Genomic DNA, 24,923 nt, shown 5'->3' with positions numbered 1-24,923 from the left:
CTACTGACTACAGAGATTCATGTCTCTTCGTCGCTCCGTCGCCGTCGCCCTTACTATAAGCGCATGCTACAGATTCAATGCATTTGTTTTGAAGCGAAGTTGCGTCGCTGTCGCCGGCACAATAAGCGCAGCCTTAGGCTACGGCCCCAGTCCTCCCTGCTACACGTGCGCCTGGTGGCGTGTGCAGAGACTACAGCCGCGATCGGCGGTCTGTAGGGGAGCTCTAAGGGGGTCCATGACGAGGGCGTTGCCATGACCGGGCATATCTGCCCTGCCATTGGCTGAGCGCCAACCACATGATCGTGTCGCAGCACGGGAAGACAAAATTCTTGTCTTCCCTGCTAGCGTACGCGTCATAGCGCTTTACGCGCCCACACATACAGCCACTGGGGCCTGCCCCATAGAGGGCTGTGCTGTGTGGCGCGCATGCCATAGCGCGCGCCGCCGTGACTACCGGGGACTCAGCCCAAGGGCGTAATTCAATATGGTGCAAAGTGCCCGATTGCAATGCAAATTGGCCATAAACTCCCATTTAAGTCAATGGGGGATTTCCCCCGATCAGGGTTCGATTGAGTGCTTCGGACTAGCTTGACTTACCCCCTAAGAGATGATTCTCCTCTTTTGTCAGAGAATTCATGCTTGATAAATGTGTGCCTATTCCTAACATCCCTCACCCAATGTAAATGTAACCTTGGAATGAGCTTGGAAAGTGTGTGAGACATTAATGGGCACACTATAAAAACACATTTGATGCTACAATTAAGCACGAAGCAAGTAATTATTCACATATATATTTATTTATTTTTACGAAAAACTAATAAAACTATAAATATTTCACTGGTTGTAAACAGCATCCTTTAGTTTTTTTGTCTTTTAAAAAGTGATCAGTGTAATTTGTGCTGGTACTGTATAACCAGCCAGACATGTAATTGATCTTCCCTGACCTGCAGAAGGAGTTGGGTGGTGGCAGAAAGAGCACTGTTACACAAAGTCACTGTGCGCAATGCAATGAGACTCAAATCCAGCTCCTCATTTTACTGTTGGAAAGCAGTTCAGCACCATTTACTGTAAATAACAGAGACTAAAATCTTCTCCAGCAAAAGGAAACAGCTTGATTGAATAAGGATTATTGACATACCTCCCTCACCCTTCAGATTTTACCCTGCTGCCCTCCATGCACTTACTATACATGCTTCATTTGACACGCAATTATTGCAACAAACGATAAGACAGCAACCGAGACTGCATCTTGTTCCAGCAAGTTTATTAAGAAAGTCATATTTCTGACATATTAAGCGCCAAACAGTCATTTGGTGTTCCCACTGCTCTAGTGAATTTAAATACTTATTAACCCATTCAATGATGCGGAGGTTAGCAATGCATTTCCCCGCCAAACAGAAAGGGTTAGCATAATACATAAACAAGCTATGTGGCCTGAATAATAAATAGTATTACATACAATGTTTGCTTTATGTACACATGTTACAGTATGCTGTGTACAATTATTTACATATGTGAATGTGTTTATTGACACTGAAATATGTGCTATGGAATACAAGCTGCTAGCACAGGGGTGGGAAACTCCAATCCTCAAGGGTCACCAACAGGTCAGGTTTTCAGGATATCCCTGCTTCAGCACAGGTGGCTCAATCAGTGGCCCAGTTGAAGATTGGGATATCCTGAACACCTGGCCACTTGGTGACACTTGAGGACTGGAGTTGCCCACCCCTGTGCTAGCTATTGGAGTAGCTAGTAGCTATTTCACATTATAACTGTTTCATAGGTCTTGTTTTAGCCTTATGAATCTATTTCTATACACATTAGATTGCTCATGCCATCTAAAACATTACTTATGCAAGACGCTCACATGTAAGATTACATTTCAGGTGAAAAGTATGGCTTTAAGTTTACTCGTGTGGATATATTGTTTTACTTGTGCATAACAGGTTCACAGTGTCTGTAATTCGTCATTCAACAGTTTCAAACCAATAAAAGATTTTATATATGTAACACCGATAAGACATGGCAACGGTGCAAGAAACTAACCATTCTTCTATAGACAAGCAAGGTCTTTATTCAATGTTTTTCAAAATATTACTTTTCCCCCCCTGTAACTTCTGTTTATTGTAAGTGTATTGCAAGCCCCTCAAGCATTATATGAAGTCACTCATATACTAGTATACTTTTCTAAGTTAGCTGAATCATGCTTTATGCTCAGTCCAGCTACTAGGCAGCAGTTATATACATTGTATCATTCAGAATAAGCTCTGTATTTGAAGAGAAGAATAATTGGTCTGTGTGTGTTTAGATATTGAAGAAACCTCACAAAGTCTTAGATCCACAAAGCGCCGTTAAATCAGGGCTTATAACGTGATGTTACCTAAAACAGTAACAGACTTTTATGTTGCCTAAGTTAAAGCAGCAGTCCCCCTTAACCAACACCCCCTTTTCTTCACAGGCTACAGGGAGGTCCTCTAGAGTTAAACTGAGCGATTTGTAGCTCCAGAGATGCCTTGGTTCCCGATATTTATCTGGTTTTTAAAGGGTACTTCCTGGTTTTTACAGGGTATTTAAATGGCTGTCCAATAGGAGGCCACAACCGATGACATTGCAGCTTTCTATTGGCCTGAGATTTGGCAGCCATTTTGTTTCCACTGGAGGGAGGTTTAAACCCTGCATCTTCACCGGCATCTTCACAGAGCTTTGTGGATCGAGCCCAATGTTACCACCACTAACTAATGTTGAGTGCCAACCGCTAAGAAGGAACATTTGCTGCAAAGAGAAACTGATTTGTGAAAAGTGTAAAGCCTCGTTGTACTGTGTTTGTACTGCGAACATTCTGGAAGTTATGTACATTAAAGAAGTTGTCCTGCAAATATAATATCACAATACACTTCAGTGATGCTTCCTTTCTGCTGCAGGCTGTTGAGAATCATATTTATACTCCCATTAATATACTTTAAGAATCATAAATTGTAGAAATAAGCTACAGTAAGTATCATTCTTCTAGATCCTGATATCTGGTCCTCAATGGCAAAACAGGCTTCTTGTACAGTATGTGGCTATCCGTGTCATTGTTTCTTTTTTTGTTTGAAGCATGTTTTCATTTGGTAAATTATGAATGACAGTAAGAAGCCACATAAAAATCGCTGGATTATGCTATCACTAGGGATGTGTGAAACTGTGTTTACAACATTTTTCATGTTTTTTTACATTTTCTCTAGCCAAACAGGGCTAAAAAAAATCACAAAAGGAGTCTAGCTGCTGGAGGGAAGGGAGAGGGGAAGAGAAAAAAAGGGGGAGGGGGAGAAAAGAAAGAAAGAGGAAGGGGGAGAGAAAGGGAGGGGGGAGTGAAAGAGGGGGTGGGGGTGAGAGAGACCTATTTAGTAGAGTTCTATTGATTTATATGCCATCCACAACATTCTTCTATACAACACAGGGAAAGATGACTGTGAGCACAGCCAAGATGGCTGATTTCAATATTTCTCTATGGCCAAAGCTCTATTTCAGGGCCTAGTGTGTACAAAATACATGATACCACAGGAAATTCAAATAAAGTCAGGTCACTAGAGTTATGTGAATATTAACATTGACATAGTATAAAGAGCGCATCATTACTGACACGAGCTGCACCAGTCAAACGGCTCTATTATTTTTTTGGGGTGGGGGTGGGTGTAGGTTAAGGTTCCTAAGCGGAATGGGACATTTGGTCACGGCTGTCTCACCGCAACCAAGTCCCCACCTGCGTTTGGCCACAAGGGGACCCAGCACCACAGCCGCTCCGCCGCTGGACCCTTTGCCGCCGGCCGCTTCTACGAGAAGGTAAGTTTTAGGATAGGGGGTTAACTTGAGAGGTTTTAGCGGTTAGGGTAGGCAGGGGTCCCCAGCCTTTTTGTGCCTAAGGGCACACTTGCGAGTTAAGGAGAGTGGCGGGCACCAACTAATTATCACGCACACAAAATACACTTATCTTGGGGGGAGGCCTCCAGTGCCGCACCGGTCTCGCTCATGGATGCTGAAGAGGCTTTTCACATTTAGTTACGGGCTGCGCTCTAGTGGTTTATGTTGATCTTTGAGAAAAACTCAGGATGTCTGAATTGAGATTAATTTATCTCCCACCGGTCAAAAAAACAGAGACCTAAATCAGAGATGTAAACATGGCACAATCTACGAGTCTCGTCTTATCTGGTAAATTACATACCTACAGTAGAACATAGCTTCTAACAAAGTCAGTCACATGTACCCACAAAAGGCTTGGTGGGTGCCATGCTGCCCATAGGAACCACATTGGGGACCCCTAGGGTAGGAGGTTAACTTTAGGGGTTTTAGTGGTTAGGGTAGGGGGTTAACTTTATGGGTTTTAGTGGTTAAGGTAGGAAATTAACCTTAGGAGTTTCAGGTTAAGGGGTTAAGGTTCTTAGGGTATGGGGTAGCGTTACTATTAGGGATTAAGATTAGGGTTTTTTGGGGTAAGGGCTAAGGTTAATGACATACCTTAGCGACGAAGCAGCCGGCAGTGGAGGATCTCTGTGCCGAAACGCCGGCGGATATTTGGTCGCGATGAAACGGCCACGACCAAATGTCCTAAACTGTTCCTAAGAGATGATCCACAGTGCTCCCTTCTTCCGCCCGCTGGGTTCTTAGATATCCCTGGTTGGCAGCTGGTTCAGACTCTTGGGGGATATTAGAAAGCTACAAATAGGATTACTATTACATCATTGCACTAACATGATGATTACATCATGGTTATATTCTAACTTGGAACGCTCACATTAGTGAGAAGAATACACCTTTTGTATTTTGTCTGCCTTGGATATATGATTGTAACAATTGGGATTGTTCATGTTTGTTGTTATTAAGTGCCAAGTCTATAGCTGCTTTCCAATCTGGCAATTGTTGTCACAACACACATACAGCCATATATTTGCTTTTACATTAAGGGAAGCAGACTCTTTGGTATCACATCTACTGGCTACAATATGGGATATAGCCAGTGATATGTTTAATCAATACCATATCTATCATACACAGATAGTCACCCTGACGTGCTGCGGCCTATCATTATTATTAGGATAGAGGAACACCAAATATAGAGTCCGGATCCAAATTGGGCTTACTATATGTAAACAGGAACTATTGAAGATATACATTGGATGTCAGTATAGAGTGTTTTGGAGTTTATCAAATCTATTATAGGTGTACACAAGACAAAATTGATACTCTACTATCCACTCCACTACGGGGAATTTTTTATAATGTATATATATTTTTAATCTTATATTGTGTTTAATTATATCTTGATGAAATAAAATGTTATTATTTTAGATCTAATATTCTGGTCTATACTGACCATTTCACCGACTTACAGAGAAACTATCTGGTAGACCATTGCTGTCTGATATAATTAGTCCTAGCATTGAGTGCAATTATGTGGGGAATCTCTTGATCCTTCTTGGGTCTACTCTGTTCTATGATATTAGAAAGCTACAACATTATCAGGAGATGACGTTACGACTTTCTATTGGTGACCCTGCCGCATTATTTGTAATTTTTTTATTTCACACACTGACACCAAACTTAAATATCTCAAGAAGTGGAGGTCGGGGAAACTACAGATCAGCTTGTGGGGACCTCCCGGTTAAGGGAAAACAAAATAAAAAATTGGAACTGCTTAAGATCAAATGTGCTCTCCCAATCTATGGAGTTTTCTTAATTAATACAATCAGGTCTGCAAATATTTGGCTCACATACTGCAGGATTCATTTTTCAGAGGTTGGCTATTTTTTTAAATGTAAGACTTTTCTATACAGGATTTTCAGGAATATTTAGAAAGCACCGGTTTTGCAAGACACCCAAAAGGGCACACACATTTTTATAGCAAATTATTTTGTAATGCTTACGATAATCAATATTTATTTCAAAGAATGTGGTAAATTATTGCAGACGTGAGATACAAAAATGACTCTGATTTCTGTAAAACAATTACAGATTGTTAATTGGATGGGAGCTGACCCTCAGATACTTAAATTATGCATGTAAATACTAGGTGGTCTTCTATCTAAAGTCTCGGCTGCAAAACTGGGACAAAACAACAACATCATATTTATCTAATTAAAGAAATACTATTGAAAGCAACTGAAGTTTTTGCTTTGGTAAATCTGGTGCAAATATTTTGTACTGGTTTTTGCAATCTGGGAGACTTCAAATAATCTCCCCTTGCGGTCTCCTGGTTTGATTGATAGTTCAGTTGAAATCAAACTCATAATTAAAAGGTAAGGCTTTATAATCTAAATTCCCTTAATTGAGGACAACATAAGCCCAACCCTTTCATCAATCGCTAATGACAGTTTTATGACTTGAAAGAAAAAACTTTCCTTTTGACGCCTTAAATGTTGGCTGAATATAGAAACACGTTCCTAACTTTAATTCTATGATACTTGGAATAACGTGATTCATATCAATAGGTTTGGGCAAGTTTACCAACTGTAGCCAGACTAATTTTGACCTGTTTGCTCCTAAGTTTGACAAATGGATATCTTGCCACCTCATAAACGTGCCCCTTGCCACCTCATAAATGTGAAGTGTTTGGCCTCATTTAATCTGTCTCATTGCAACTGTTACAACTATCTATTTGTTATTCTTGAGAATAGGTGTCAAGCCCATGATGTCTTCATAATTAATACATTTACTTTTTTGGAATACCTTCATAGTGGTGCCCCCTGATACTCTGCCAAAGCATGTCTTTCAAGGTACATTTAAAAGGGTTGTGATTATTTTAGTGTCAAGGAAGACATATTTCAAAACCAGATGTCCTTATCTCCAGATTCAATCAGTCCTATAAAACCCATAAAACTTTCTTCTCCATGTCTAGTGTATATGCGCGTCCGTCAGTTCGTCTTGTTTGTGGTAATTGTTTTCTTCTATATATGGATGTTAAGAAATAGGTTTTATTTGAATGTACAAGACAATGTGTTGCTAGACCATGTTAAGATATCAACAAAAAAAAACTAATAAAATTGGAGTTACAAAAAAAAACAACAAATAAAAAACATAAAACAAAGCCAGGTATAGTTTGACAGGCCATAATGACAATTCTTGTATGTTTAAGACAATTTGTAACCTCACATGTGCCAGATTGATTAAAATACTTAATCATTTCTGCCATATTCATTAGAGTCCAGTTTTATATTTTCTAAACAGACAAGTGCATCAAATCATTCAAGTCTATTGCTGAAAATCCAATATTGCAATATTACACAATAGTACAATTGTGTTCATTTTTGCTGGACCAAATTTTACGCGTACCAGTATCACTGACTTCCGGGTGCACCAGCTTCCAGTGCGCACCGTCAGGAGAGAGAGGCCCGGTGTGGAAAGAGGAGGAAGCAGCTGGGGAGAGCCGAGAACCGGGGCCCGACGGTGACAACCAGAGGCCGGGCCCAGCGGTCGAGCCCCGGCTCTCCCCAGCTGCTGCCTCCTCTTCCCACGCCAGGCTTCTCTCTCCTGCCGGTGTGTGCTGGAAAGTCAGGTCCAGCTTTCGGCACACACCGGTGAAAGAGGCAGGCCCGGCATGGGGAGAGGCAGGCAGCAGCTTGGGAGAGCAGGGGCCTGGCGGCGGCAACCAAAAGTAAGTGGTAATTGTATTTGGGTGGAAGTAATGGTAATTGTACCTGGGGGGTAGTAGTGGTTATTGTATCTGTGGGGGGTAGTGGTGTTTGTAGCTGGAGGGGGTAGTGGTGTTTGTAGCTGGAGGGGGTAGTGGTGTTTGTATTTGGTGGGGGGGAGTAGTGGTATTTGAATCTGGGGGGGTGTAGTGTGTTTGTATCTAGGGGTGTGTGTAGTGGTGTCTATATCTGGGGAGTGTAGTGGTGTCTGTATTTGCGGGGGTAGTGATGTCTGTATAGTGAGATGGTATTGTGTGTGTATTTGGGGGGGGGGGTTGTGTGGGCAGTGTGGGAGGGGGAATTGTGTGGGTATTGGGGGGAATTGTGTGTGGCTAGGGGGGGGGGGGGGCGAAGCTCTAGTCCTGGGCCCCAGGAAATCTGTGAGTGGCCATGGCCGGAATCATGTAATTTTCAACACTCCCGCTCTCAACAGGAAGCCGTGACATCATCCGGTGCGGCTTTCTATTGGTCGACGTGATGCAAGAGCTTTAAAGAGCAGAGAGATACCGGCACCCTCGGTAAGTATCTCTGGTAGCAGGGGATTCCAGGAGCTGAAATTAATGGGGTCCAGCTCCGGACACCCCCTGCTTCAATCCCATGTAAAAAAAAATGCCTGCTTCGATTGCTTCCTTAAAGGGGTTAAACAGATTTCTGTCATATGGGTTTGTAAGAAATTCTATTACACAATTCTCTGGTAGAAAAGTGTGATATGTAGCCCCCGCTCTGCAATTTCCTCGCTGGCGCCGTTTAAGGCTTTCAATGAGATACCGCTCAAGTGTACCGCTGGCGTTATTTACCTCAGCGTTAACACCTTTTCTTGTGTGCAAAGAAGATTCATATCGCACACCCATTTATGAATAATTTCACGGTAACTCCAAATAATATCACTGCCGTCCCATTTTATAAAAACGCCACGTTACCTTAACCGTATCAACCTTTATTGAATCTAGCCCACAGAGAGAAAAAGAATCCATAATCTGTTATTGAAAGAGACAAAAATCCCTCTGCAGCAGCATGTTGTGCATGTGATATGCTGCGATACATAATTTTCACTTAGTTTATGAAGAGTATAATAGAAACCATTGTTTTTCATTAAATTTTACTCCATTATTGTCTGCCTGTGTCCAAAGTACTAACACAGGCCCATAGAGCTCCAAAAAATCTGCGTTACTAACGTGACCTCTTAGTTTCACGGGTAATAACACAGCTAAATATATGCAAAACCAACGGGCGTTAGTGATGTCATTAGCATAGGATTAACGCCATGTGAAGTTAGCACTGCCTTGCGTGAGCTTCACATAACGTAGTGTCACGTCCTTGCCTTCCTAGTCTACATCAACATAAAAGAACAGAGAAAAACATGCGTTTGATAGATCTTCCTCCAGTAATATATGCATTGTTCCCAGGTCATGTGGTAAGTGTGTAGTCTCTTACTGCACTCTTAATATAAGGACAGTACATGGAAGAGTCATATGTAAGATACCTAGCTCCTGAGTAGCGTATCACAATTAGTTGTGGAGAACTCTAAATTAGAACAGACTTTCCCGGGTATAACATTAAGTTAGCACAAAAACAGCATACACCACTGCATCGAAGCTATGTGAGAATTCAAATAATGAACTAGATACAGTAGTTTCCTGATACATGCAATGATTTATAACAGGATAACATGTACTGTGGATACACAGACAATTATTGTTAAAATTCGTAATTATTTTACTTTAAAAATCACTTTGCAGGTTTCATAGTTTTGCACCCTTGTCTGTGCTTGTGCCCAATGATAACAGTAAATAATACTTACAATACTTTCCCCTTAACTTGTGGAGGGAGCTATTGCTAGGACATCAATATTATTGCCCAAGTTAGTTACTGCACTGCTTTCTCTTCTGCTGTTTGGTGGTTCAATGTGGCATGTCATTAAGAAATACCAATGGGTGACACAGAGGCAAAACTAGCATGATATGCATTCCAATAATCAGTGTAAAATACATATTGCATAATTTGTGACACAAATGAGTCACTTTTGATGCAAGTCCCTAAAATAGATGCAACAAAATTACAACATCAATTGCCATAGATTGCTTCAGTTCTGCTTTCAAGTCACTGCTTGATACTTGACAAACAAACATATTTAGTCCAATATATAGATGCGTACATTCTACTTTCCAATGTTAGTGAACTAATTTGTGGGCAACATGAGAGTATGGGCGGCTACCACGCAGCCCAAACTAGTATAAGAATGATGATGTCTATGGAGGACAAATTAAAAAGGACTCCGTATTGGGCCAGTAGGTCATGGAGAGATTTTTTAAACTACTGTATGACTTTTAAGGGGTACATGATAAATACTTAACCTCCAAAACATTATTCATTCTAGAAAGGGGTGCAAAGAAAAACCCTATAGATCCCCACATAACATTGTAATTCATGAGGAAGCAGCATTATTTCACCCTTTCAGCACTAGAGAGGCTTACACCACATTTTTCGCAATCCTTTGCAAGCCCCTTTAGAACTGAGAAGGTCAAAGTGATTTATGATTGCATTCACAGACAATAGAACTTAAGAGGTAGTTTTGTTGCTGATGTTATAGATGCTATCTGAAAGTACAGGGGAACATGGCTTTGGCACATTGATAGAATCCCTGATTTCTTCTACATCAGAAACACTTTTGCTGCAGCTTGATACATCACTCTTGGTGTAAACATTTCCTGGATAAGCACTGGCTGATGCATGTGCTTTGGTTTCATCGATTTCCCTGGCCCTGGACACTGCAGGAAGCAGAGGCATCTCTTTTGATAGCTCAGCGGGGAGTAGAGATAAAGCATAATCTGCAATAATGCCGGCAAGATCTAATTCACATGCTTGGTCAAATTCAGTAAAGCCAACATTTGCATTAGCCTCACAAACCACAAAAGAACCATTATCCAACATAAGGAGGTCGACACCGCATATATCCATGCCCAGAATAGTAGACACTTGCATAGCTAACCGCTTTCCTTGCTCACTGAGAGCGCAAGTAACACCCACACCTCCTGAAAAGAGAATAAGACAGCACAGTGAAGAATCATAAATGCACAGTAAAAGTCAAAGCAGAAATAATGGGAAACATGTTTCTTGCACTCAACTGGAGCTATGTACTCATCCACTAATCATTTAATAAAAGCTTACTGGAGAGGAAGCACTCAGTATACATAATGGTGCGAAGGAACACCAGAATATTCCAGGAGTATAGGTAAAGGTTAGATATCAGCACTCTTGTGGACCTTTGGATCAAAAGGTCAGCAACTGGGACTGGAACACTGACCGTTGTTAATAAATACCCGGGATCGCCAAGCCCACAAGAGTGCTTATCTCCAACCTTTATTTATGTCAACAGGTATATCAAGCAATACTACTCTAATTATATCCAGGCTGTGCTGAAAAGCTGTGTTAGGCGTGTAATATAGTCCTCGTTGCTGTGCGTGCGGGCGCGCACCCGGCGTTGCACGTGGTGTGCGCGTTTAGTTGCTAGGGTGCAAGTGGTGATGCGCGCGGTTAAGGGGCATGACTCTGACGTCACAGCATTAGGCCGCGCTGTGATTGGTTCGCGGCGTGGCAACAGCGCGAAAATACAATTTTATTGTATTTTCCCTGGCCTTCCGCCGCCTCCGCTCACGGCCGTGCGCGTCTGAAGTATAGCAACTGCAGGCTCATACCCTGCAATTATAATTGACGCGCGCCACGGTAGCGCATGCGTGAGGACTATATTGCACGCCTAATGCAGCAGCTTACAGGGGTCCATGTTAAAATGGATAAGAAGCAAAAGGTGACACTGTGTGTCATTTCTCAGAATCCCTGGCTGCAGTGTATGCTAAGAGATAATGGGGAAAGGCAGGGTTGCAGACATGTGAGACGTGTGAAAGTGGTAATTTTATTTGCTATGCTCTCTACAGATATTATTCCCCTTTGAAATATAGACATTCACAGTATTAGCAAACTCAAACCCCACTACATTGTATATGTATTTGTGTCATTTGGAGTGCTACTGGGTTTGTGACCTAATGTATACAACAAAATACAAAAAAGCCCCAATGCTACACCCAATATAACACATTATTTAGTACATTACTATTCTATCTATATTCTTTCTTCATAAGTATGGGCCATTTAGTTTAATACTTTGGCCAAAATATTTCAAGTCTACAACCACGTCATGGTAAACCCAGGGTATTTGGTGCCCTAGGCCAGGGGTCTCCAAACCTGTCCTCAAGGGCCGCCAACAGGCCGGCTTTTATGGATATCCCTGTTTCAGCACAGGTGGCTCAATCAGTGCCTCAGTGCTTGACCTGTGTGCGGCTCTTGAGGACAGGTTTGGAGACCCCTGCCCTAGGCGAACCTTCAATCAGTGTCCTTGCCCCCCCCTCCCCCCCCCATTTAAGTTTCGGAAAATGTTTTTTTCCAACTTAAAGATTCTCCCATGCCTTCCCCGACTCTCTCTCCCCACCACCCTCCTTGACACTCTCTCTCCGCCCCCCCCTCTCCATCTCTCCCCCCACTCTCCTTGACACTCTCTCTCCACCCCCCACTCTCTCCAACCCTCTCTCCCCGACACTCTCTCTCCCCCCACTCTCCCCGACACTCTCTCTCTCTCCGCCCCCCCTCTCCCCGACACTCTCTCTCTCTCCGCCCCCCCACTCTCTGACACTCTCTCCCCCCCACTCTTTCTGACACTCTCTCTCTCTCTCCCCCACACTCTCCCTGACACACTCTCTCTCTCTGCCCCACCCCACTCTCCCCGACACTCTCTCCACCCCCCCACTCTCCCTGACATTCTCTCCCCTCCCCCACTCTCCCCGACACTCTCTCTCCCCTTCTGCCCCCCTCCCTCACTCTCCCCGGACTCTCTCTCTCCCCCTCCCCACTCTCCCTGACACCCTCTCCCCTCCCCACTCTATGCGACACTCTCTCACCATCCCCCACTCTCCCCGACGCTCTCTGCCCTCCCCGATCTCTGACATGCTCTCCCCTCCCTCTCCCCCCACTGACTCCTCTGACACTCTCCCCCACTGACAGATACACACACAAACACACACGCTCACCTCCCTTACCTAGTCCATGCTGCTGCCTCCTCTGCTTGGCCCCACCCCCAGGATCATGACAGCTCCTCCTGATTGGCTGCATTACCCAGCAGCAGCCAATCAGGATGGAGGAAACTACCCAGCCCCCTAGCAACTGCCCTGCTCTCTCCCTGCTCAGGGAAAATTCCCGCCCTGTTAGGAAACTGCATTAGGCAAATTAGACAGCCGCCCCCCCCCCACATTTTGCCGGTCTAGGCAGCTGCCTAGTTTGCCTAAAGGTTAAACCGGCCCTGGGTAAACTCATTTCAGTAAGTCCTACACTACCACTATTATACTGTCCTATGCATTTCGCAGTGTTTTGTTCCCTCTTCTCTCTATGCGGTAGAAGAAAGAAAGAAATGCATATGACAGTATAGTATTGAACTAAATGATCCATACTTATGATGAAAGAATATAGATACAATACATAGTAATGTACTAAATAATGGTATATTGGATGTACAGTAGCATTGGGGCTTTTTTTGCCTTTTTAAACTATACCAACTAAATGCAACCGCACTTTAATATTTAATACATGGGAAAGATATTATAGCTGCAGTTATTAGAAATGCATCACACAGCACAGTGCCTGGGAAGTGAAAATCTGAGTTGGTTTTATCCTGAGCGTTAAGACGCCAGCAAAGTAAAAGTGCTGATGAATTAGACACGCTAATTGCAGCCCACAATTCTTCATTGTTCTAAGTGGGTTGTTCCACATTAGCTGATACGTGAAACATGCTAATGATGGCAAGGTAATGGGGGTTTAATCACTATATATTGTGGAGTTTCTATAGTTACTGTTATAGGCGATCACCAAAAATGGCTTGATTTTAAATGCATTTAACATGCACAGAATATCCACATTTTAACATATGTTATTATTCTGGCCTGAAAGTAATTTTCTTTAGCTGTGGCTTCATTTCTCCTTTATAAAGAAAGACTGGTAGCTGCAGTGCTCTGTATTGCAATCCCGTTCTTCACTGTTACCATCTTCTTTACCATAGTTACCTAAGCAGCAATTGCTTTGCATTCTTCCATCAGTTGAGCAGCGTAACATAGATCCAATGACCCTTTCACCAACAATGACCACACGGATATCCTTCCCATGAGATTCCTTCACATACTTTTGGAACAGGTAAGGGGCATCGTGACGCACTAAATGAGATATGTCTAATAAATGGTGTTTATCATTTGCAAGAAACACTGCTTTTCCTAAAAACAAAACAAAACAACAAACACCAAAGAATAAGTATTGATAGATGCAGCTATATATATATATATATTTGTGTATGTTTACATGTAGGTGTAGACAAATTATCAAACTACATAGATTGCAAGCTTTTGTTCTCCCCCCTTCAAAAGATTGACAATCCCCACAATCCATGATCCTGCATTCCTGAGCACATACCTCTCCTCTTCACTCCAGGAAGTAAATGGGAGTTGCTGGTCAGTAACATACTGTAGGCAGAAATTCCTAAGAGATCACTGTCCTGCTAGTTATATTCTAACAGCAAAGCTAAATTTATTTATAAAATGTTTTACCAGGAAGTAATACATTGAGAGTTACCTCTTGTTTTCAAGTTTGTCCTGGGCATAGAGTTATGATGACAATACATTGTTACAAATACATAGTTACATTAAGTGAGCAGGGTATACATTGTATACAATACATTGCATACATAGTTAAAGATAATATATATTATAGGCGTATGTAACAGTTACAGACCATATTAAAATATGAGACAGCTTTAGTTTTGAAAGAACTAAGACTGGTGGTGGCTGTGAGAGTCTCTGTTAGACTGTTCCAGTTTTGGGGTGCACGGTAAGAGAAGGAGTGGCCGGATATTTTGCTGAACTTTGGGACCATGAACAGTCTTTTGGATTCAGATCTCAGCTGATAAGTGCTGCATGTGGTAGGGGCGAGGAGCTTGTTCAGGAAGACAGGTAGCTTGCCCAGAAATTATTTGAAGTCAAGACAGGAGAGATGAACTTTGCACCTAGACTCAAGTGATGACCAATCTAGTTCTTTCAGCATTTCGTAGTGACGTGTGTTGTAGTTGCATTGGAGTACAAAACGGCATATTGAATTGTAGAGTGTATCAAGTTTGCTAAGGTGGGTTTGGGGTGCCCAGCCGTATACTATGTCCCCACGCTTCCTGACCAGCAAACTTAGGGAGGATTTGTTCTTATAAAGTACACCTAGTTTGGCATAGGTTTTGGATGTCAGGGTATCAATGTGCATCCCAAATATTAAATGGGAGTTGAACCATATGCCCAAGTCTTTAAAACTAGTAATAAGAGCTAGGGTGGTATTAGCGTTGGTTCTGATCTGGAGCTCAGTCATTGGAAGCTTTAAAAATTTAGTCTTCGTCCCAAATACCATTGTTACAGTCTTGTCAATGTTTAAAAACAGTTTGTTTCGGGAAATCCAATTTTCGAGTCTCAAAAAGTCAGATTGAAGTATGTGTTCAAGGTGGGAGAGGCTAGGGCTGTGTGTATATAAGATTGTGTCATCTGCATACATGTGTATTGAAGCTCCCTTACAAGCTGTAGGAAGATCATTAATGAACACCGAGAAGAGTAGGGGCCTCAGAACAGAGCCTTGCGAGAAACCACAGGTGATATCCAATGGGTTGGAGTTAGAGCCTGAGATAGACACATGTTGGGATCTACCTGATAGGTAGGAATGAAACCAGTTTAAAGCATGCTTCCCTATTCCAGAGCACTGGAGTTTGTTAAGCAAGATAACATGATCAACAGTATCAAAAGCCAGTTCCATTCTATGCTCGATTTCATTGCAAACTTTTAGCAGGGTAGTTACCGTGGAGTGTTTGGGGCGAAAGTCAGATTGGAATTGGCTAGGGAAATTTATCTTGGTATAGTAATCGCTTAATTGGGAGTGAACACATTTTCACATGACTAGTAGTATTGATAGTATTGGGAGAACAAAGATTGGCCTGTAGTTTGAGACAGTATTTTTGTCCCACTTTTGAAGATTGGGACTTTCCACACTCATGGGAACTTGCGTGCAGTTTGATTGCGACACATCTAAAACAGAGTGCTTTTCCTGGTATTATACAGGTTAATAAGAGCTTCAATCAGACTTAGAACTATGAAACTAATTTTGACAGATTTATTATAAATCATTCTTCCTGGTAATGTACAGGTTATTAACAATTTATATTAGTGTTAGGACCCTTGAGACGTGGTCTGCCTTGGAGGGGCTCAAGGGCATACAACACTTTGGCCAAAGAGTTAAACTAAAAGACCATTTTATTAAAAAGATATCTATATACCTGTGTATATATATTTAGGCACTGTACTGTGTATTTGTGTCTTTGGATGTAGCACTGGGCTCTGCCTGTGTTTCATGTTCTGTCTCTGGTTTTAAGGATATGGCCTGCAGACAGAATAGAGTTGACTATGGAAGCAATTGGTTTGGCAATGGCTGGGGCACCAAGTCTTAGAAAACTTATATTGCAGTAAGTCAGGTCCACATTGGCTGCTTAGTTTTAATTTGAGGAGCGCTTGTATAATCTCCTCTTCGGATACTGGGACAAATTGAAAATTGTGAGCAATGTTGGGAGAGGGTGGTGCTATAAGGGTACTCCCAGAATGAGGTTCATGTTTGTGGTCTGGGTTGCGTTTCACTAATAAGTTAGTGGCACACCCCACAAAGTAGTCATTGAATGCATTTGCAATGTCAGTGGGGTTTGTCAGAGTAATATCCTCCTTAGTGATATTACTTGGTTGTTGATGGCTAGGAGGCAGGAATATATTGTGGATAACCTTCCAGAAGTTAGCTGGGTTTGATGTATTCTGGTGAAGATTGTCTGAATAATATTGTGCTTTTGCATGTCTTGTTTGCCATGTGCACTTATTCCGCAGGCATCTGTAGTGATTAAGATCCTTGGTAGTGCCAGTTACTTTGTAGCTTTTCCACATGGCATCCCTGAAATGGTAGAGTGCTATAAGGTCAGTTATAACCCACAGAAGATGGGCCCCCCGTACTCTTATTCTGTGTAGTGGGGCATGAGTATCACAGAGTTTTTAGAACTCGGATTAAAAATAGTCGAGTCAGAATCGGGGTTGGGAATTAAGTCGATTCTGTACCAAGGGCAGTTCCAAACCCTAAATACTCCTATCAAATTATTATTATTATTAATTAATTTAAAAAAATTAATTTGCCTAAACTGGGAGAATATTCCCCCAGAGCTCATTTGTAGTCCCCCGACATCTGGGGCCCCCCAAGTTTTCAGGATATTGGTATGTTTCTTTGTGTGCCAATTATGGGAAAATAAACCCACAAATATGTCGTCCAGGACCACTGAAATGGCCGCGAGTTTACAGATAGAAACCCGATGACATTGCGGCTTTCTTTTGTCCCCTGGAGCGAGCATTGACCATGCTTAAGGAAGCATATGAGTAGCTCTATGAGTGATAGTTTTAAACCGTACACATATTCCTTGGCCCCTTGCAGACGCGCTTACCAGAACACCCTCCTACTGTCTCTGTACGTCTTTCCTACCAACCAATTAGATTGTAAGCTCTTCGGAGCAGGACTCCTTTTCCTAAATGTTACTTTTACGTCTGAAGCACTTCTTCCCATTATGTGTTATTTATATGATTTGTTATTTATATGATTGTTACGTGTATTACTGCTGTGAAGCGCTATGTACATTAATGGCGCTATATAAAGACATACATACATACATACGCCATTTTGTGTAAGTGTCACTGCTGCCATCGCAACACCACAGAGCAGCTCTGGTTAAGATTAGGGGATTGCTACTTAAAGTCAATACACAACCCTGTCTGCCAGCCAAGAGGGGTTTCTTCCACCTAAAGATCAGTGTAAGTAGTGAGAGAAGGCAGATTGATCTGTATTTTATGGTATTATATGCTATCATCAGGTTTTATTCTGGTCTTAGATTATGAATGAACATAACTCTCTTAGAACCCTTTAGTCAGATGCAATTGTAATGTCACTTTTCTAAAATTATATGAAGATAGGAAACATCTGAATTTATTTGATACCTGAGGCAGGAGAGATTAGTTATTCACAGTTAACGGCTAGACTAGTCAAAAATGTATCAGTGTATTGGACTTCCTTTGAAAGATCCAATCACACATAAAGTAACTGTTTTCACTCATTTGGGTCTTTTGTATGTGGCCAGGTTCCTCCGCAGGTCCCCTCTGCTTACCTCCATTGCGGCCGGGGAGCATGCGGTGCTGCCGGAGGCTACAGGAGCAAGGCGGGGGGTATGGAGCGGCGACCAAGTCACTGGCGGCTCCCCTATGCAGGGCGCCGCCATCTTGAAATGTGCGCGCATGCGCAGTACGTTCCGCACATGTGCAATAGCCCAATAGTTTTGGTGGCCACCTCGGTCCACCCCTGCATATGCGCAGTGTCTCTGCATAGTCCGGCAGCCATTACAGACTCGCGAATGCGCAGTACAACAGCGCAAGTGGCGGCCATTAGAGAGAGGGCTCCGCAGGAACTACAATCCCCAGAAGCCACTGGGAGGTACACTACATGGCGCGCACCATCCAATAGGGCTGCCAGGATTCCCTGCTCCCGAGAATAGATACTTTTGGCGCGTCTGAGACCACGCCTGTCGGAGCTGGGACATCAGAGGGTAAGGGTGTGTGCAGGGTGTCTGTAGGCCCCTGTACTAGGCCAGAGACCCCGTGTTAGGCCCCAGATAGGCCACGACTCCCACAAAGTTTGTAGCTGCTATAGGGACATGCTCCGTAGATAGGGACACTGCCCCACTTAGCATCATTAGTGTCAGGGACACAGCAGAACGCCGTGCAGCAGTTACGTCCTGTGGTTTGGTACCGGACCACCACCGCAAGGCTTGAGACTCTCATCACGGTGGGACACTCCAGCCGGATACCACCCCACATGGAGGCGGCCACCTTTGCTGAAGATGACGCTGTGGGACAGACGGACGGTTCTCTTCTGTCGGTGATACCAGGTGCTGGAGCACCTGGCAGGTATTCCCCATCTAGTGCACCAACTCTACACACGTTAGTTGTGGTCAGCGCTGTCACACATACATTGGGTGTGTTGGCTCCTGTAGACACCAGGTTGTTAGGTGCCCAGGGCACCTCAGTACTTTGGGGTAAACCCGATCGGGGTGTGGACACGGTGATTGGGGGCACAGTGTGGGGGTACGGCCCTGTGAGATTCTGTTATTATTCTTATGTGTTCAGTAAATATTGTTATATCATATTCTGGTGTGTGTTACTGGGTACATTGTCCTGTGACGGGGTTATCCAACTCTGTTAGGATCCTGCACAGGTGGAGGCGCTGGCATCAGACGGATCAGATACACCCCAGGCTCCAAGCAGCGGAGGCTCAGATCTCCTGTGAGCCACAGGTAACACACCACACACACACAGTAGCCACCATATCTCCCAAGGGGTGGGGAAAAGTGCGCTACATGTATAATGAATGTGTTGCGTTTCTCCGGGATCAGCAGATTAAAGCACATCAGCTATTTACAGTATGTTTTTCTCTTTGACTGATGATACAGCAGCTTCAGAATTACTTTGCACAGAGAAATAAGAACAATGTACCTAGAGCTTTGGGGACTGGCAACCATCCCCATCACCAAAAGGACATTAGATAAACATTGTGAAAACCCTCAAATGCATTTGTTTACCATGGAAATGTTAAATGTTCAAAAAATGATTAAAAAAAAATACTTACAATTTTTTTAAATGTTTTAAAAAAATCTTATGCAACTGAATGAGATACCTTGATGTCCTCGAGTATTTTTTACTACGACAGGATATCCAAGAGGCTCTGCGGCGTCTATGATTTTTGAAAACTCATCATGGCCACCTACCAAGAAAGAATAAAGCAATTTTGTGTAAGCAATCTGCCTACTGAATGAGAATTCCCCCAATAATGTGCTCTTTGGCTCAAATACAAATGCACTTCGCTGTAGCAAGCCAAGTGCCAAATAGCAAAGTATACAGTTACATTTGCAGTGTCTAAAATACAACATCCCGTACGTCGCACGTTAAATACAATGTTCTCTATGCTAGACATAAAAGGAGCAGCCCACCATCCAACCATACGCATGTATATGGCTTCCAGGGACACATTCATCCTTTAAAGTACATAGTTGACTTATTTGTGTCCTGTGAAGATGTTTTCACCCTGACCGGACCTGGTGAAACGTATAAGATGCTCCTTCACATCCACTTGTATCTGTCTGGCTAATAATGCGAAACCGCGAATCAAGGGACGGCTGACAATTTGTGCGCAGATAGAAGGTTCTGCCAGTTCGTTTTATCAAAGAATAGATTAAGTCAGGGCTGGCCAACTCCGGTCCTCAGAGGCCACCAACAGGTTAGGTTTTCAGGATATCCCTGCGTTAGCACAGGTGGCTCAATCAGTGGTCGAAGAATGAGCCACTGATTGAGCTACCTGTGCTGAACCAGGGACTGATTGAGCAACCTGTGCTGAAGCAGGGATATCCTGAATACCCGGACCTGTTGGTGGCCCTTGAGGACTGGAGTTGGCCACCCCTGGATTAGGTGAACAATGTGGTTACCATGGTAACATACAGGTTGAAATAGGTTTTTAATCTTTTAGTGTTTCAAGGATCCAGTCACCTAGGTCTCACACATTAAACGCATCTCTTCCATTAGTTAGCCTGTGGGTGGGACTGCAATTTTAAAAGATGTTTATTTCCATCCCATCTCTTGCTGCGAGAGAAACATTGAGAATTGTTCATGATAATAATAATTTAATAGGTAACATGGTACAAAAGTAAAAAACTGTATCCTGCTTTTGATCAGAAGCAATTTTAGCTGAGCGTCGCATATACCCCCAGTAAAAATGCATCTCCACATACTACTGGGGAAGATTATCCTCAATACACTAAAGCAGTGGTTCCCAACTTTACATTTCGCATCCCCTTCAAAAAAATATTTGGACTACGAAACCCTAATTAATTAATCTTATTGCCTACTCATCAGACTATTGCTAACAAAACTGGGTGACCGATCCCAGGCGGTATAGTGTCCTGAGCTTGTGGAAGCAACATGCTTAATAAGGCCTCAAACTGCACCACGGTGTGTGCAGACGGCATGGCTGGTAGAGCTGCCAGAGATTCCAAAGTCACGCCCCACAATGACTTGCTGTTGTGGATGCAAAGCATGGCGAGGAGCAACTTTGGAAGCTCCAGGCGGTATTTGGACAGCTATCCCACCCATGGTAAGGCGCTGTTTGAGTCCTAACTAAGTGCGCAGTTGCTTCACAGGCGCAGGAACCCACTATACTGCCTGAAATCTGCCATTACATATTTTTGGGGACAAACACCTTTGAGACAACCCATGAAGCCCTATGGGTTCCCGAACCTCCTGATGGGAATTGCTGAACTAAAGCAAACAATGGCAAATTGATGATCTCTCAATATATGCAGTATATACAGCAAAAGAAGAAAATGAAAAACTCCATCGTGTGAAAGGATGTACTTAGTGGCAAAATCCAGTCATGTAAGCAACATAATCTCTGTTTCCAATGCAAATCATGAAATATTTCAAAGCAATACAAAGAGGTTGGTAAATTCTATTTGCCTCACTCCATATAATGACGTCAATCCAAGTCAGCAACATATTTACATGGACACAGAGTTTAGATCCCATTATGCAAATGTGAGCAAGTTGTAAACGGATCTGTTAGCGTTGGAGGTTCTCACTGTGGCACTTCTGGTCCTATCCTTTTTTTATAATATTAATGTTAGATCACTACAAACGGATGCGTAAGAATACAGTCTCACCAGTGAGAGAGCTGCCTTCCTTGAGACTCACCGTAGGAGAAGGTATCAGGTAAAGGTATCCCATGCCCAGCTAATTCCTGAAATGTCCAGAACTTGTTAATACAGTTCAAAATGGCTTGTGGCCGATTCACTAGACGACATCCTAATTTCTCAAGGTGTCGCAAGACGGTGATCTCACTATCGGATTGCACGGTTGGAGTTGGAACCCGAACCAATATCACCTGAGGATAAGCAGTCACAATCTTCTGGTTAATTTGCAAACCTAGAAACAAAAGTTGATTAGAGATTAAAGCCCACAAACTTCAAAAAATTGTGCAGTAAGTAATCATTATTATTTATTACTAATTATGTGCTCCAATTTTGCCCTGGTTTTGGAGCCAGGAGACTTTGATACATATCCCCCTTTGGACCAGATCCACAAAAGGGAGCTAAGCCTTAGCACGCCTCAGCTCCCGTTCATATGAATAGAAGTAAAGTTCAGGACCCTTTTGTGGAGCTGGGAATTGTCTCACTTATGCTAAGAACTGTTGTCAAGTTACTTATGGGCAAACAACCCATTAAGATTTATAGTAACGAAAAAAAACACAAAGCACTCCAGATTTAGACAGTAGCAAGGTAGAAAATTATTCGGACAGCAACCCCTTACAATGTCTATATCATAGCTTTGTATTCCCACACAGGTAAGCACACCTTCCATTATACAGTATACTATACAACTCATACATCGACCTCTTGCAGACGCACTTGCCAGAACACGCTCCTACTGTCTCTGTACATTCTTCCTACGCACAACTTAGACCAGCGGTGCACAAAGTGGGGGACACGCACCCCAGGGGGAGCACGAGAATTTCTAGGGGGGCGCGGCGGTTACAGAGGCCCCGCGTTCTTCCCCATGGCATTTAAATTAAATGCCGGGGGAGGTGTGAGGCCTCTGTAACTCCCTTACCTGGTCTCTGGCGGTCTTCGGCGACGCATTGCCATGGCCGCTGGGTCATGTGACATCACGCATTGCCATGGCAACGCGCAACAAATGACGTGGCGACACATGACCCGCGACGTAATTTACGCAGAATGCTTAGGAGAGGGGGGTGCGAACGCAGCGGCCCCCGGGCAGGGTGGCACCCCTTGAGAAGTTTGCGCACCCCTGACTTAGACTGTAAGCTTTTCAGGGAAGGAACTCGTTTTTCCTAATGTTACTTTTATGTCTGAAGCGCTTATTCCCATTTTGTTATATTATTACTGTATGTCACGTGTATCACTACAGTGAAGCACTATGTACATAAATGGCGCTTTGTTAATAAAGATATACATACATAAATACATTACCATGTCAATGGATGAGCTCTACCTTGATGCATTAGCTTTAAGGGTTATAGATTGAAGAAGTCATTTTAATGCAAAACATGAAGTATGAAAACTTCATGCCAATCCATAGGAGTCCTTAGAGACATATTTTCTAAATATCCTTATTGCTTGTTAAAAATATATACATAAATATTACTCCACGGAATATGAAATCGAAAATAAATGTAGTCGTTAAACATGTCTTATTTTATATTACTTTATAGTCACTGTCTATCTGCTGTAGTGCAGCTAGTGTAGGTTCCAGCGTGCAGGAGGTTAAATTCCTCCTGGAGATGTTAGCTACAGTTGTAGCTAATTAGCAGAGAACTACTGAAGGAACTGAAGGTTTTAAAAAGCAGACAGAGAGCTGCACACAGAGATTGCTTTCCCCAGAGAGGCAGAGACTTTTCCCCAACCAGGAGGAGACTGGTTGTTCTGGCTACCTGTTCTAGAACCAGCAGAGGCAGGGCAAGAGGCTGTGGGGACTGCCCAGAAGGGTGTGCCTGGGACCTGCAGGACCCTGTGGCCGTGAACAAGGTGAGCCACCGGGAATCCAACTGCCCAGAAGGATGTGCCTGTGACAAGGCTTGGAATTTTTCCCCTTATCCCAGTCAGGAGAGAACTGCGAGCCAATAGGTAAAATTACCTGCATATGACCATTTTGATATTGTTGTTGGTAAAGGGCTTAGCCCTCCAGCCCGTAGTTGGGGACTAATAATGGTGTTGGTTAGCGCTCTAAGAGGAGCTAGGCATTTTGTTTGGTTGCTGTTTTCTTTTATCTCCTGCAAATAAAACCCTGTTCAACGAACTAATTATATATATACTAGCTGAGAGACCCGGCGTTGCCCGGGATGTAATGTTCCCGTTCCTCTCTCTCCTCCCCCCTCTCTCTGTTTGTCCCCCATTCACATCAATCCAGTCCCCCCCCTCCCTCCCTCCTTTACAGCTTCATGTAGCGTGTGTGCGTCAGTCACTGTGTGTTTGCTCGCGCGTCAGTGAGTCTGAGGCAGAAACACAAACACACACAGACTGACTGACGCACACACAGTCAGTGTGTGCCTCAGTCAGTGTGTGCGTGCGTCAGTCAGGCTTTGTGTGCGCGTCAGTCAGTGTGTGCGTGCGTGCGGCAGTCAGTCAGTGTGTGCGCGCGGAGGGGGGGGCGTCAAAGGGAGGGGGGGGGCGTCAAAGGGAGGGGGGGGGGCGTCAAAGGGAGGGGGGGGGGCGTCAAAGGGAGGGGGGGGGCGCCTCAAAGGCATGGATTCCTCCCCCTGCATTTCCTGCAGTGGACAGGAGGGGGGGGGGCAGTGGACAGGAGGGGGGGGGGCAGTGGACAGGAGGGGGGGGGGCAGTGGACAGGAGGGGGGGGCAGTGGACAGGAGGGGGGGCAGTGGACAGGAGGGGGGACGCAGTGGACAGGAGGGGGGGGCAGTGGACAGGAGGGGGGGGCAGTGGATAGGAGGGGGGGGCAGTGGACAGTGACACACACACACACACACACACACACACACACACACACACACACACACACACACACACACACACACACACACACACCTCTCAGTTGATGCGCCCTTTCTCAGTTCCGTTTGGCGCCGGAGGTGGGGAGCGACACCTACCTGTACTTCCGAGCGCCGCCACCGTCTGACTCGGCGCCGCGAGGGAGGAAGGGGGTCCGCCATCTTACGCGCCGCGTGGCAGCTGCGGGAAGCGAGGTGATTTGGAGCGGGGAGGGGGGAGAGGTGATTTGGAGCGGGGAGAGGTGATTTGGAGCGGGGAGAGGTGATTTGGAGCGGGGAGAGGTGATGCCGCTGGGGAGGGGGAAGAGGTGATACCGCTGGGGAGGGGGAAGAGGTGATGCCGCTGGGGAGGGGGAAGAGGTGATGCCGCTGGGGAGGGGGGAGAGGTGATTTGGAGCGGGGAGGGGTGATTTGGAGCGGGGAGAGGTGATGCCGCTGGGGAGGGGGAAGAGGTGATGCCGCTGGGGAGGGGGAAGAGGTGATGCCGCTGGGGAGGGGGAA

General features: G+C 44.1%; 1 protein-coding gene across 1 annotated transcript in view; it reads right to left on the bottom strand.

Annotated features, from left to right (window-relative positions):
- Positions 1-1,247: 1,247 nt before the first annotated feature.
- RIMKLA (ribosomal modification protein rimK like family member A) overlaps positions 1,248-24,923 on the bottom strand; it is a 41,325-nt gene continuing 17,649 nt past the window's right edge. The window contains exons 2-5 of the mRNA XM_075605088.1: positions 21,593-21,823; positions 19,527-19,613; positions 13,769-13,972; positions 1,248-10,696 (exon numbers count right to left, since the gene is read on the bottom strand). Coding sequence (XP_075461203.1) covers positions 10,224-10,696; positions 13,769-13,972; positions 19,527-19,613; positions 21,593-21,823 — 995 coding nt within the window. The 3' untranslated portion in view covers positions 1,248-10,223. The remainder of the gene's footprint in view (positions 10,697-13,768; positions 13,973-19,526; positions 19,614-21,592; positions 21,824-24,923) is intronic.

The sequence above is a fragment of the Ascaphus truei genome, chromosome 6, assembly GCF_040206685.1.
Source record: "Ascaphus truei isolate aAscTru1 chromosome 6, aAscTru1.hap1, whole genome shotgun sequence".
Classification (NCBI taxonomy): domain Eukaryota; kingdom Metazoa; phylum Chordata; class Amphibia; order Anura; family Ascaphidae; genus Ascaphus; species Ascaphus truei.
This window is presented reverse-complemented; position numbering and strand designations above follow the sequence as displayed.